The 15,486-nt window shown below is 41.3% G+C and overlaps 1 protein-coding gene across 1 annotated transcript in view; it reads left to right on the forward strand.

Annotated features, from left to right (window-relative positions):
- Positions 1 to 15,486, forward strand: part of LOC141990708 (musculoskeletal embryonic nuclear protein 1-like) — a 116,307-nt gene that overhangs the window by 62,384 nt on the left and 38,437 nt on the right. The window contains exons 2-4 of the mRNA XM_074958238.1: positions 3,643 to 3,691; positions 9,957 to 10,052; positions 14,689 to 14,810. Coding sequence (XP_074814339.1) covers positions 3,643 to 3,691; positions 9,957 to 10,052; positions 14,689 to 14,810 — 267 coding nt within the window. The remainder of the gene's footprint in view (positions 1 to 3,642; positions 3,692 to 9,956; positions 10,053 to 14,688; positions 14,811 to 15,486) is intronic.

A 15,486-nucleotide genomic window follows, 5' to 3' on the forward strand; every position in this document is an offset into this window, starting at 1 on the left:
CGCGAATTTGAAGATGTATACCAGAGGCTGCCCTAAATGGGAGAACTGTGGGTTTCCCCCTTCTATAGCCTCCTTTAATTTAACTCCTGGCATGTAGGCAGGTTAATATCAGATAACCTGAGAGGCATACAATATTTCTTTTTTTTTAAACATCTCCCTCATTTTCCAGAAACCCAGTGCAAATCCCTGAAATTTGTGAATGAGTTATGCGAACAAACCTAACAAAGCAAAGTCATTTGTGTTTTAGTTCTAATTTAAATCCATAGCGTACCACTCAAAATACCCTAGTATAGTTTATTTTTAAAAAATGAAATGTGAAGTTTGTTTCCAATATTTCCATGCATTAGGGTTGTTTGATTCCTAGACTTTGACATGCAGTAGCAGTCTGGCTAGCCAGGATATTGATGGCATCTTCGCATAACCCTCTTGTATCTAAGTATTGCAATACATATGGTCTCCATGTGGGAGTCCTATTTGTGAGGTGAATTTTGCACTATGGTAGACTAAATCAAAATTCCCTTGCTTTATCTGAGACTTTACCCTTAATGTGTTAGCTAATAAAGCAGAAAATAGCAAGTTAACAGAGTGACTGACTGACTCTCTAAATCTAAGTAAAATGATCCATTATCTTCCTGTCACCTCCATTTCCTTCCCCACAATTGATCTCTCTAAGTAACAAAGCTTGACTAATTCCTTCTATTCTCCTCCCACACCATCATTCACTGCTGCTGGGTGTGCTGTATCTATCTCGGACATCTGTAGTATCTAGAACCAGTGGTTCTTGCAACAGAATTTTTGGTGGCCTCAAAGTGTGACCACCAACTCTTGCTGGTAGCCCTGCTGGCCATTTTTCCTGAAATATTTAACTTCAGGAAAAACAAATAAATATGCACATACACACATCCAAATCTTTGTAATTTATTAAATCTTTTTGCAGACTCAATAATAAGAATACTGTACAGTTGTCTCTATTCTTTACGGGACCTAAACAGAATAGAAACACAAATAAGGTGCTCTACATGTTCTTGTGTTTTTTGTTATTTGTTTGTTTTGCTTTTTTGGTTGCTTTTTTTTAAAAGACTGGCTCACTAGTAAGTCTGCTGCTGTGAAAAGTGATATTAACAAACATACAAATATCACTTTTCACAGCAGCAGACTGACTTAGTCCTGGCAAGCCTGGGGACAAATTAAGCCTTGGATGGGAAGGTCGGTAGGGGGGAAAATAGGAGACGGGGTGTGGGGGGGGGGGGAGAGAATGCATGATGGGCTGGTGGGGGCCAAGGGCGATGTGGGGAGGTGAGCCCCTCACCCGGGGGTTGGAGCTCTGTGGCCAGAGCCTGCTGCCCGCCACTCCAGGGCTGGAGCCCAACCCTACTGTCCCGAGGAAGGTGGGGAACTCACTAGCTGTTGGCTCCTCCAGCATTTGTGTCTCAGGGCAGGAGGGTCCAACCCCTGCTGGTGGCCCTGGGGGAGGGACCACTGCTTCCCCCTTCCCCCTTCCCCACCACCCCATCACTGCCCAGGAGGGTGTGGTTGCAAGAAATGCCCCTGGTGTACATATGCAGCCATGGTGGCTGCATTTGAGAAACACTGATCTAGACACACATAATAAATTAGTAACTCAAGGTTACAGCAGAAGAGCACTTATTGATTGCATTACAAATTGTGCAAGGGGTGAACGATTTACCTTAGTGTTTATTTTTGTAGGCTTATATAATTGGCATCACTCAATACTTGATTTTTTGTAAGTAGGAAGTAAATGGCACTAAAATGCTCTCTTTTGTGTAGGACTTGTCTGATGTGAAAGCACGTTTTGCTTTTTGCTTCAATTTTGAGTAACGCAAGCTACACAAAGATCATCAAAACTATCCAGCCATAAAAGTACACTTTGTCAAGCAAGGAGTAGACTGCCTTTGCCCTGTGAATTATACTAATTCTTATGCTTTCTGTTTCTAGTCTTGTCAATTTAAACACTTTGTTCTGCACAGCTATGCTTTATACTGCATACATTGACTTATTTGTTTCAAAGTAGCAAGGGGCAGAAGAAGTCAACTTGCATTAAGTTTTGCGTTTTCCTGAACCAGCCAAGATACCTTAGATTAAGGATTATTATTTGCTGGATGAATGACCATTACTAAGGACACCAGGATGATGAAAATAAGTGATATGGCTGTGAAAAAAGCTAATGCGGTCTTGGGATGCATCAGGCGAGGTATTTCCAGTAGAGATAAGGAGGTTTTAGTACCATTATACAAGGCATTGGTGAGACCTCATCTGGAATACTCCGTGCAGTTCTGGTCTCCCATGTTTAAGAAGGATGAATTCAAACTGGAACAGGTACAGAGAAGGGCTACTAGGATGATCCGAGGAATGGAAAACCTGGCTTATGAAAGGAGACTCAAGGAGCTTGGCTTGTTTAGCCTAACCAAAAGAAGGTTGAGTGGAGATATGATTGCTCTCTATAAGTATATCAGAGGAATAAATTCCAGGGAGGGAGAGGAATTATTTAAGCTCAGTACCAGTGTGGACAAAAGAACAAATGGATATAAACTAGTCATTGGGAAGTTTAGACTTGAAATTAGATGAAGGTTTCTAATCATCAGAGGAGTGAACTTTTGGAATAGCCTTCCAAGGGAAACAGTGGGGGCAAAAGACCTATCTGGCTTCAAGATTAAACTCGATAAGTTTATGGAAGAGATGGTATGATGGGATCACATGATTTTGGCAATTAATTGAGCTTTAACTATTCATGGTAAATAGGCCCAATGGCCTGTGATGGGATGTTAGATGGGGTGGGATCTGAGTTACTACAGAGAATTCTTTCCTGGGTATCTGGCTGGTGAATCTTGCTCAGATGCTCAGGGTTCAGCTGATCACCATATTTGGGGTCGGGAAGGAATTTTCCTCCAGGGCAGATTGGAAGAGGCCCTAGAGGTTTTTCGCCTTCCTCTGGGGCATGGGTCACTTACTGGAGGATTCTCTTTTCCTTGAAGTCTTTAAACCATGGTTTGAGGACTTCAATAGCTCAGACATAGGTGAGAGGTTTATCGCAGAGGTGGGTGGGTGAGATTCTGTGGACTGTGTTGTGCAGGAGGTCGGACTAGATGATCATAATGGTCCCTTCTGACCTTAATATCTATGAATCTAAGTAACTGCACATGATAAAAATCTGTAATAGTTGATTATCAAAGTAGAGAAAACCTTGCAACTGAAAAAAGAAGTCGATTGCTTAGAACATAAGAATAGCCGTTCTGGATCAGACCAATGGTCTTTCTAGCCCATATCCTGTCGTCTTAGAGTGGACAGTTCCTGATGCTTCAAAGGAAATAAACAGAATAGGGCATTTATTGAGTGATCCATTCCCTGTCGTCCAATCCCAGATTCTGGCAGTCAGATGTTTAGGACACCCAGCATATGAGGTTGCGTCCCTGACCATTTTGGATAATAGCCATTGATGTACCTATCCTCCATGAACCAATTGCTCTTTATGTGGCTGTCCCTAGGAGTTTGATATGTTGAAGCATGTTTCTGAATAAAGAACTTCAATACTATAAATTAATATTACACCTCCATATGCTGATCTACTTCTTAATTTATTTTTGTTACATTGGGAATCACTGATTGTCTTCAATTTTCTTTCAGTAAAACGCTTCAGAGAACCAAAGCATGAAAGACGTCCTTGGAGGATATGGTAAGTCTTTAATAGCTCCTAGAATGTTTTTTATATCCTAGATGTTCAGCTCATGGAAAATGAAAGAATGATCACTTGCATATAATGTATAATATGTGAAAGCACTTTAATAGTCAGACTTAAGGGAATACATGAGGAATGATGGACACAAATCTGACATCAAGAATCATAACGTTCAAAAACTGGTAGGAGAACACTTCAACCTCTCTGGCCACTCAGTAAAAGATTTAAGGGTGGCAATTTTGCAACAGAAAAGCTTCAAAAACAGAGTCCAACGAGAAACTGCTGAGCTTGAATTAATATGCAAACTTGATACCATTAACTTGGGTTTGAATAGAGACTGGGAGTGGCTAGGTCATTACACATATTGAATCTATTTCCCTAAGTTAAGTATCCTCACACCTTCTTGTCAACTATCTAAATGGGCCATCTTGATTACCACTACAACAGTTTTTTTTCTCCTGCTGATAATAGCTCATCTTAACTAATTAGCCTCTCACAGTTTGTATGGCAACTTCCAACTTAACTGTACGTGTGTGTGTATATATTTATATATCTTCTTGCTATATGTTCCATTCTATGCATCCGATGAAGTGGGCTGTAGCCCACAAAAGCTTATGCTCTAATAAATTTGTTAGTCTCTAAGGTGCCACAAGTATTCCAGTCATTATTTTACTGTACGTTTTTCCTGTTCGTTCTGTCTTACTACATACCCCTTTAGAAATCTTATTCTAAATGCTAAAGATTCAAAAAATATTTGTGTGAAAGCTTGAGGTATCCTTTTTAAAGTAGCTGTTTTACTCCCTTTTCTGTACACCAAACTAAATCTTCCCTAAAATATGCCTGTGCAGATCCCTGTTGAGGCTTTGGGATCCATGTATTTAATTGAAGGCAGAATTTGGCCCATAATGTTGAAAAGCAGAATGTTTTGTCAGAGCTTTGTAAACTTGGACTCTTAGCTGATGTGCGGGTTCATATAAACACTATTCAGATTACCCCCAAAATGTCTTTTTCCTTTGTCATCTGTTTTTTCATTTATTGAAATGTCTAATATTTCTTAAAGAAAAGGCTTTATAATGAAATTAAACCACAAAAATATCAGGAAAAATACTAAGTCATTCAAAAGTAAATGGGGTCTTAAATTACAGGCCAAATTTTCAAACTTGGATGCTAAAAAATTTGTTTAGGCACCTAAATAGAACTATTTTTTAAAGGTACCTTTTTGTAAATTGAAATCTAAATAAGTACCTGGACCTGGCTTTTCAGTGGTACTGAGCAGAAACAACTGCTGTTTGAAAACAGCTAAGGTTACACCTTTAAACATTAGGTCCCAGATATTTTTTGGCACCCAAGCTTAAAAATGAGGCCCAACCATTCTGAATACATATACTACCTAGTTTTGTCTGGCATATGCTAAAAATGAAACTGTTTACACTATCTAAAATGAACATCAAGACTGGCCAATTTAGGGAACCTAGTTGATCTTCATGAAAGAAGTTGACACTAGTTGAAAGTAAATTCCTTGCTGCTTGTTGTTAAATTTTCTAGCTGCATTACATGTAACTGGAATTCTCAGCTCTTGTGTGAGCATCAGATTTAATTTGAAGACGTTAACATTATCTTGTGTAACTTCACTGTTTGATCCAATGATCAACATACAGCTATTCATGTGTTGAAGTTGGTAATAAATTCTCTATTTTATATGCTATTTGTTTCATCATATGATCCTAGAGAACTGTTTTGTAGAGTTTTAACTGATTATTTGGTTGCCTATGAAATACTGACTTAAAGCAAACTTCAGATGAGTTATGGTTGAAAGAAGCCAGTCTGGTCCTCTCCATCAGCCAGCATGGGAATAGTTTGACTTCAGTAAGTAACATATACCTGGTGGAACCTGCATCCAAAGGATCATGACTTCCCTTCTGAAAATGAATGTAGTGCATTCCTTATATATAATTTCCCCTTCTTATTTATCAGTCTTCATTGTGCAAAGGTCACCAGATACATTAGTATGCTCCTTCAGCCTGCTTACGGCTTGAGGACAGAACTAGATCTGTCATTCACTGGCAGCAGGGGAATGTCGTATCCATTGAAGCTCCCTTCAGTTTTATCTGCCTCCACAGTGACATGTGGCTCAGCCCGATATTCTGCTGCAGGGCTTTTCTAAGAGAAATGTCAACTTTCTATTTAAAATTTCTGTATAATATTTTGGCTCAATAACTTGTCCATCTAGTTTCCAGCAGTGTCTTGGGGTTGCATTTGCCTTTGGAAAGACTGTCCTCTTAGTGCTGCTTCTTCTTGGGAGGCATTTGCAACAGCTGTTGTCTTTGCAGGCATCAGGAGATAAGTTAGGCCAAGGGAAAACCATTGGCAAAAGGAAAGATCTTGGCCTCCTGCTTCTTCTCTCTCCCTCCAATCAAGTGTCTCGTTGAGGAGGTTGGCCAGCTCTGTGGGAAGAATACAGTTCCCCCACAACCCAGTCTGGGCACAAAAGAAGCTAGGCTGGATTGGAGAGGCCAAAAGAGATGCACGGTATGTCTGCTCTGCAGCTGGGAGGTGTGATTGCATCTTGTGTAAGCATACCTGAGCTAGCTTCAATCTAGCTAGATTAAAGTTAGCTTGAACAACGATGGGAGTGTAGCCATGGAAGCTGGAGCAGCAGCGGGGCTAGCCTCCTGAGTACAAGGACTGGGTACATATCCAAGTGGCTAGCCTGTTCTGCTGCCCCTTAGCTTTGATCTAGATACATCAATCTTGGGTGGGCCTGTACAAGTTGCAATATCATATCTTCATTGTAGTGTAAATGTACCCACAGGCACAGTCTCCACAGCCCAGGTAGGGTTGTCTCTGACTCCATCCCGCAAGCAAGAAAGGAGGCAGGCAAGATTGGGAAAAACTGGCTTGCAGGCAAGTGACTATTCTCCCATATTGTCAGGGAGTCAGTGTTTCTAAAGGGGGAAGATTTTTTGCCTGAACTATGGCCTCCTTACTGTACAGGCCCTTCCATTAAACACACTAAGTGCCCTCACATGCTTTCACAAGCAGTACTAACATGGGTGCGCAGTATTGCAAGTATGAACCCTCAACTAGAAATCCTATGACATAAGGGTGTCTTGCTGAAAAAGATAGCAGGACACATCTTTCATGTAGGTATATGGGGCCTTCATCACTGAGATCAGATGCTCATGCAAATCAGTCCCCAGCTCTTATTGCTACAATGGGAAACTTTATGGAAAGTTAAGGCTATTCAGAGTAATCAGAAAAGTAGACTTACAATCCTGGCTTCTGCCAGACACTGTAGAAAGAAATTCCCATTTTTACATCCCAGAGACAACTATTCCTTTCTGCATATGGATGTCACCGTTTTTCAGCTTCAATCATTACCCCACAGGCAGCTTTCTTTTTGCATATGGATGTCGCTGTTTTGTTTAACTTTGATCATTACCACTTCTTCTGGCTAGTGCTTCCAGGTCTCTTCCAGGATCAATGTAGTATTAATACCAGCTTTAAGGAAGAAGAAAATTCAATTTTATTTCTGCCTGGACAGTTTTACTGATCAGGGCTTTGTATAGAGAGACCTGAAAAATCAGCACACTGTGATATTGTTCTTGGAGTACTTTGGATTCATGATAAAAACAAACATACAATGTCAGAGAAGTCAGTCATAGGCCTGGCCTTAGGGTGAATGCGGTCAGGTACAAGGTCTCTTTTCAACAGAGTATTAATAGAAGATGAAGATGGTCATAAAGGAAAAGTGGTGTCATGGAAGAAAATGCAGTTTTGTTGGAGCGTACTGGGAATGCTGATCTCATGCATAGACATGCATCAATGAACACACAAGACCTGTCCAGTAATTCCTGCAATCCCCTCTGCATTATCACATTGGCTGTGGAGATCAAGGTTCTATTGTATACTCTCTCCTCTCTCAGGAACAATGGAAAAGGTAGGAAGGCGCATAGGCCACAGGGCACTTCATTTCAGTTTCCAGATGCAAGGTCACCATTGTAAATCAGTTTGACCTGGTGACCACTTGGCATCTGGAAACAGCAGTAGTCCTCTGTGGCCTCTTTGTGCACCATGTGAGATGGTGAGTGACCTCTCACAAAGCTTGGCAACGTCTTTCCTATGTGACTTCCCACCTGTCCTGCTGCTAGCCAAGATCATACAAAAGATGGAAGCGTCAAAAAAGTGGAAGTCTGTTTATGCCTTCCTGGCTGAAGACTATGGCTTTGAGGCCTGATTAACCTAGTGGTCATTGGATCTTCTGATGATTCTATCTCATAATGAAGTAAGCTTGATCTCCCTTAATGTTTGGTATCAGCTGAGGCTGATGTGAATCAGGTGCTATTGTTCTAGAAATTAGGAATTGCAATGAGCTTCAGCGCTTTAAAATATTGTTTCCAGTGACCAATCCCAAACTTTAAAGTCATTGAAAATCTAAAACTCTCTGCTTCCCACATACTAGAAATTAATCTGGAGCTGAAATTCCTAGTTGGTGCCCCTCAGCAAGTAGTTTTCTATTTTTAAAACACAACATCTAGTTCCTAAACTTCCCAGCTGATGTGTGTGGTACTTGTTGGTGCTGATGAGGTAGGTAACTTGCTGTTTTCTCAGTTCCTACATTCGACTCTCTGCATCTGGTGCTGAAGATGAGAGAATAGAGCTAAGGGACAAGAAAACCAGGAAGGGGACAAGAATACAGGGCAAGAACATTGTGTTGGTCTTTCAAAAGGAGAATTTTTTTTTTGAATTAATGCAAAAAGCCAGCAAAGGAAACAATAGACAATGAAAAAAAAAGGAGAAAAATATTAGGTAACAAAAGGAGAGAACAGAGCTCATCCAGATGCACTGTTTTGATACATGTTTCCCATACTTAGTGATGTGAATAAAATGTGTACTGACCCCTCTAATTTTGTGCAGAAGAAAAGAGAATGTTCTTGATCTGGACTCACTGACATAGTCTGTACCTAGTGTAAAGGACTCGTATTTTTAAAACTTGCCATAGTGACGGGATCTTTCTTCTAAATTAGTTTGCTACTTGGCAGTAATATTTGATGTATAACTTGCATTGTAATTTAATTGAGACAAGGTGGATGAGGTAATATCTTTTATTGAGCCAGCTTCTGTTGGTGGACGAGACAAGCTTTCGAGGAAGAAGAGCTCTGTGTAAGCTTGAAAGCTTGTCTATCACCAAAAGAAGTTGGTCCAATAAAAGATATTACTTCACCCACCTTCTCTCACTATTAATGGCCAGTCTGTTTGATTTATTTGGAGGTGGTGGGGTGGGAGGAAAGTGCAGGTGTTAGAAGGCAGTTGAGCATGTTTTTATTTTCTGCTCCTACCTGTGCTGCTGACTCCTTGCTAGAGGAGGAGGAGAAAGTAACAGTAACACACACGTCCTGTACAAGTACTGTATAGAAACAAACACTGTCTTCATTGCAAAGCTTCTGTTGGACTATATTTTTTTTAAAAAAAAATAGGGAGCAAGAACTGCTGCTGAATGAAATGGTGAGCAAAAGAAGTTCCTTGTTCTTCAAGTTACCTTTTCAGGAGGAAGAGCTCTGTGTAAACTCGAAAGGTTGGCACTCTCACCATCAGAAGTTGGTTCAATAAAAAAAATATTACCTCACCCATCTTGGCTCTCTAATATCCTGGGATCAACATGGCTACAACAACACTGCATACAACAATGGAAGATATTGTAAATTAATTGCCATTCAGTATAGCCATTTACTTCCAGGCTAAAATATCAACATCAGCTTTTTAATAAACTAGACTTTAGATGAAGGGAGCATTATCTAGCTGTTAAAGTGCAGAACTAATGGCCAGGTGATCTGAATTGTATTCCTCGCTCTGCCACAAACCTGCTATGAATGCATAAATAAAAAATAAAAAAATATTTCTAGCAAGACTGTGCTATATTTGTTTATAAAATTCTATTAATCTCTTTACTGTTACTGTAATGCTATTCTGTAATCTACACAAAATACTAGCAGCCTCTCCCCACTGCTTAAAATATAACAGAAGGAGGTGATAGTGAAGTTTCATATGATAAAGAACTTGATTATTCAGAACAAGTACATTACAAAGTACAAATTTAAAACTGCACTTTGTCAGAAATGAATGTGTTATGACTTGGTAATTTGAAAAAGTCCATAATTAGTACTGGGCTCTGACTAATTAGTATGAATTAGCAAGGTTCTACTATATTTTGATTGTTTAATGTAAGTACTTTTCAAAATCCAATCCTTTTTATTTTATACAGGTTTTTAGATACGTCCAAACAAGCCATAGGGATGTTGTTTATACACTTTGCAAATGTGTATTTATCAGACCTAACTGAAGAGGACCCTTGTTCACTGTGAGTGCTGTGAATTTGAGTAAACTACCCTTTAGGGAAATATCTTTTCTGAGATTCATTGACAATTTAATTGGGGGTTGATGGTTGGAAAAAGAATCTGAGGAACTATATGAGGGGTTTTTGAAAGTTCACATTTTAAGAATAACTAATAGAGGATCAGAATTCTGGTATCACTTCCTTGTCAGTGTGAACTGGGAATCATTGAGAGGCAATTGAGTGTCCTGACACCTTGTATTGAGGGGAGAAAAGCACCTTGTATCTCCAAGGAAACATCACCCCCCCCCCCCCCCACACACACCCCTCCTCTCTTGCCAAATTAATGTATCATTAATAAGGATATGATTTAGTCATGGAGGTCACAGATTCGGTGACTTTAACAAACCTCTGTGACTTCTTCGGCTTCAGCCCCTGCAGCTGTGCCGTGGGCTGGGATCATCAGTCCTTTTTCCCCCCATCCCCTCGTATTTTTTAGTAAAATTCAGGGACAGGTTGTGGGCTTCTATGAATTCTTGTTTATTGTCCACGACCTGTCCGTGACTTTTACTAAAAATAACTGACAAAATCTTAACTTTAATCATTAAAAACCACATCCTAACAGAAGGAAAGATTGTAACACAAGGCTGTTGTCGGGGGAGGGAGGAGGCGGTCAAGGAAGTAGGGGATCCTAGAGAGCTAAGAAAATCTACTATGGTTCCAATAAGTAGCATGCATAAACACTCCAAAAATCTTACATTAATGCAGTCAAGCATGAATATTAAGTCAGAGTGGTGTCTGAGGATATTTTATAATGGCTTTCCTGTCTGTTTTCTAAAATGCTTGTTTGCTAATGCAGTATTACTTTCACTGTTAATGCTGAAAAATCTTGCTCAGGATGTAGGAGGCTAATTCAGAAAACATTAATTTTGCAATCTCATGCTCTGAGCATTGTGACTATGCATATAAATTCCATTATGTTAATTCTGAAGATTTATGTCTTTGAGACAATTTTGAGCTCCTGAGTCTTTACCAGCAGCTACAGAAGGAAATGGAGGAGAGTTTGGGGTCTTTCTTGAAATGCGCTCCTGCCCAACAGCTTACTCTTCTGGTAATGGGTGCTGTAAAACCACTTTTAACAGCATATAATTTTGGACCGGCATTTTACACTCTTGAGTCCCAGCTAGAGCGTTGGCTCCACACACTGCACCAAAGGACACTGCTTGCTTAGAAACTTCTGAGCTCATGTTCAGTGGGCTGTTCTCGGTTGATTTGAAATGGTGGCTCTACATAGCAAATCAAGAAATTATTATTGGAAGGCCATTGTATTTTTATCTAATAATTACACAAGGTTTTAGCTTTAAAAAGTCTTATAAATAGACTAGTATTATGAAATAAACTTCAGTGTAATTGTAGCTCCTAATCTTGTGGGAATGCAAGAGGCAGAGCCAGAATCTTGTCACATTAGGCTGTCCACCTAAACTGACAGGTTTCAGATATAACTTAGTTATACGAATTAACATAAGGCCAATGGCTTGTTCCTCCACCATTCACAGTACATTTTAAAGAGAGATGATTATTGAGATATCCCATGTTTACAATTCATGTATATGATAGGATCTTCTTTTGACCTCTGAATGATCAGAATACAGCATAGACAGGGATTGTTGATTTACATTGTCGGACACTACTCATACATATATACAGGTTTCAGAGTAGCAGCCGTGTTAGTCTGTAGTCACAAAAAGAAAAGGAGTACTTCTGGCACCTTAGAGACTAACAAATTTATTTGAGCATAAGCTTTCATGAGCTACAGCTCACTTCATCAGATGCATTCAGTGGAATCCGATGAAGTGAGCTGTAGCTCATGAAAGCTTATGCTCAAATAAATTTGTTAGTCTCTAAGGTGCCACAAGTACTCCTTTTCTTTTCACCTAAACTGAGTCATTTTTAACTTCTGGGAGTACAAAAAGACATCAAGAAACTAGTACTCAGAATTCAGGGAGCTGCAAGTTAAAAACCCTGAACAAACTTTATGGGCAGATTTTAAATACCTTAAGATAAGGAGGATTGTAATTTAAACACTTAATTAGAAAGGAGCAAGCAACTGCACTATAATATAGCCTACTAGATATTTTCCCAGTCTTTGGACTGCAGTGACCTCTTGTGGTCTTTGGAATAAAATGGTTTGTGTTAGCGATACTTGTGTTGCTTGTTGGATCCTCTGCTAAACACTTAAAAATTGATTATATGGTCCTCTTAATCATAATTTTGAAGCAGAGTTGTGTTAACATTTTAAAAAAATGATTATGGAAATACCAATTCTGCACAAAAAGCTGTGTGTGTAAGACGTGGGTGCAAAATGGCATGTTAACAGAAGTTTTGCTTTCTTTTTATATTCTTGCTGAGCCTCTTCTGAATCCCAAAACTGGTGTTGAGGCTCAGAACTGTTCAGTTTGGGAGACTACCATTTTATCCCTTTACACCCTATCTCCTCTTTCTAATAGTACCCATTTCACCACCACAGCCCTTTTCTTCCTATCACTAGAGCAGGGGTGGGCAAACTTTTTGGGCCGAGGGCCACATCTGGGTGGGGAAATTGTATGCAGGGCTGGGGCAGGGGGTTGGGGTGCAGGAGGGAGTGCAGGGTGTGGGAGGAGGTGCGGTGTGCAGGAACAAGCTCAGGGTAAGGGATTGAGGCAGAGGAGGGATGTGGGTGTATGAAGGGGCTCAGGGAAGGGGTTTGGGGTGTGGAGGGCAGGAGGGGGCTCAGGGCAGGGGTGCAGGAGGTGTGCGGATGGGAGCTCAGGGCAGGGGTGCGGGGTATGGCGGGGGCCTCAGGGCAGGGGGCTAGGGGGCAGGGGGTGTGTGAGATGCAGGCAGGGGGCTCAGAGCAGGGAGTTGGGGGGCAGGGTGCAGGAGGGGTTCAGGCTCCGGCCCAGCGCCGCTTACCTAAAGTGGCTCCAGGGTGGCAGAGGTGTGCACCAGGGCAGGCTGCCTGCCTGCCCTGGCCCCACGTCACACCGCTCCGGGAAGCGGCCAGCACCATGTCCCTGCGCGGCCCCTGGGGGGGGGCGCGGGCACAGGGCTCTGCGTGCTGCCCTTGCTGCACCTCCAGGTATCTCCCCTGAAGCTCCCATTGGCCATGGTTCCCCGTTCCCGGCCAATGGGAGCTGTGGGGGGCGGTGCCTGGAGGCAAGAGCAATGCATGGAACCCTCTGCCTCTTCTCCCTCCCCTCCCATCCCCCAGGCCTCAGGGACGTGGTGCCAGCTGCTTCTGAGAGCAGCGCGGGGCCTGCAGCACCATGCGGGGCAATCCCGTGGGCCGGATCCAGAGCCCTGATGGGCCAGATCCGGCCCACGGGCCGTAGTTTGCCCACCCCTGCACTAAAGAGTGCCAATAGCGTCCTCTGAGACACCAGTTTTCCTCCTGCAAATGTGCAAGTAAAACAGACAATGTTGTCACCCTTTCTACTTGGGCACACCATCCACATGGAAGCACGAATCCCAGGTAGCAGTACAAAGAGTTACCATCAAGACACCTGACTGGCTTCAAGTATTCATGTTAAAAATTTTCAACCCAATGTGGCCTTTAAAAGAACAGTTTAATGTCATGTCACTGGTAGCACCTGAGCTGTTACCTTGTTCAACCAAGAGTGATTAGCAAATGAGATACATTGACTTACAAGATGTTCTGGTGACATTCTGGTGAAGCTATAACTCATGATTCACTTAAATTCCATAATAAACCCTTTAGCTTTTGGTGTATACCATACAGCCAAAAGTTTCTTTTAAAACAGCTTAACAGTAGAGTAGCAACTGTATAACGATTGAAATAGTTATATATATATATATATATATATATATATATATATATATATATATATATATATAATATAAAAAAAAGAAAAGGGGGTTTAGACAGTCTTTCTGAAGATACGTACAATTACCATATTCAGAATGGTTATATACAGTAATTGACTTGGTGGAATTAAATCAGTCCAGTCTAACGTTTGGTGGAATTACTTTACATTTGTATTCTATAGTTATTACACCATACATGTTTTGTATTCAGCACCGGGCTGTTCATAGCTGGGTCTATAAGCATTACTTTTCAGTAGAAAAACTGATGGCTGCAGCATCTCACGTATGTAAGAGCTGTGCCTTCCTTTAACATCCACATGCAGCAAGTCCGTATTTTCCATGACTGGAATGAGTTTGATTTTTTTTTTCATTTTGAGCTGTTTTCCAAGCTATATAAGAAACAAGATGTTTTTAAAATAAGATGTTGTTCTCTGGCTCCACTTACATGAAGTCTTTCCAAATAGTGAAATGAGAGTGGGAAGATGACGTTGGTTTTAACTTGAGGACATAAAATGCAAATTGGAGTTTGTACACAGAAATACATGGAGCTTCATTTAACATTTAACTTGAAGGACAAACACTAGTAGTGGGGTAGTTATAAAACTGTTTAAAATCTCGGATAAGAAATGAGAGCAAATACATAACTGTTCAAGTTTTTAAAATCTCATAGTGATGCTGGCCTTTTAGAGAGGCAAGCAAATTTACCCTTCGTCAGTTGCAGTAATATGATGCCCGCTAACTCCAGGGGAAAAAAAACATGCTTATGGTTTTCTCTTCTGTACTTTCTCCCCCCTTCCAGGTACCTTATAAACTTCTTGCTGGATGCCACCTTAGGGATGCTGCTAATCTACGCGGGTGTGCGCGCAGTCAGCAGCATTGTGGAATGGCAGCAATGGGAGTCCCTTCGCTTTGGTGAATATGGTAAATATTTCTATTCTTGCAACTAAATGAATTGAAGAGTAGAGTCTTGCAGTGACACTGCACTTGCTTTTAAAGATGGTCAGTTAAACATTATTACACAAACGGTTGTGTAATAGTCAAGTCTAACACTTGACTTGCATCCTGTGACAGACCCAGACTGGTTGGGTTCAGGAGTCTGATAGAAGGAAAACACACTGGATGAATAGTTTTCTGTTTCCTGAGTGACCAAGGCAGAGACTACTGCAGAGCAGTCAGGAAGGTGCTAGAAGCAATTAATTCAGGCAAACTCCATAAGACACCTGGAACCAATTAAGAACTGATTAGAAGCAATCAAAGGAAACAGGGTAATCAGATCACCTGAAGCCCGTTTAGAACCGTCTGGGACTAGTTTAAAAGGAAGCCCTTCAGAGAGGCCGGCTGCTAGGAGCTGGGAGTAGGAAGGTGTGTTGTGGGAGGACTGGGAGAAGGAAGGTGTACAGTAAAAGACCCGGGAGAACAAGTGTGGTCAGGTACCAAGGAGGATGCTAGGAGGGGCTGTTTGGGGAAGCAGCCCAGGGAAGGGCTATAGCTCTGGTAGTATAGGAAAACTACCTGTTTCTGCTCTCAATTCGGGTCCCTGGGCTGGAACCCGGAGAAGAGAGTGGGCGCGGGTTCCCCCCAGTGTCCACACACACAA

The sequence above is a fragment of the Natator depressus genome, chromosome 7, assembly GCF_965152275.1.
Source record: "Natator depressus isolate rNatDep1 chromosome 7, rNatDep2.hap1, whole genome shotgun sequence".
Classification (NCBI taxonomy): Eukaryota; Metazoa; Chordata; order Testudines; family Cheloniidae; genus Natator; species Natator depressus.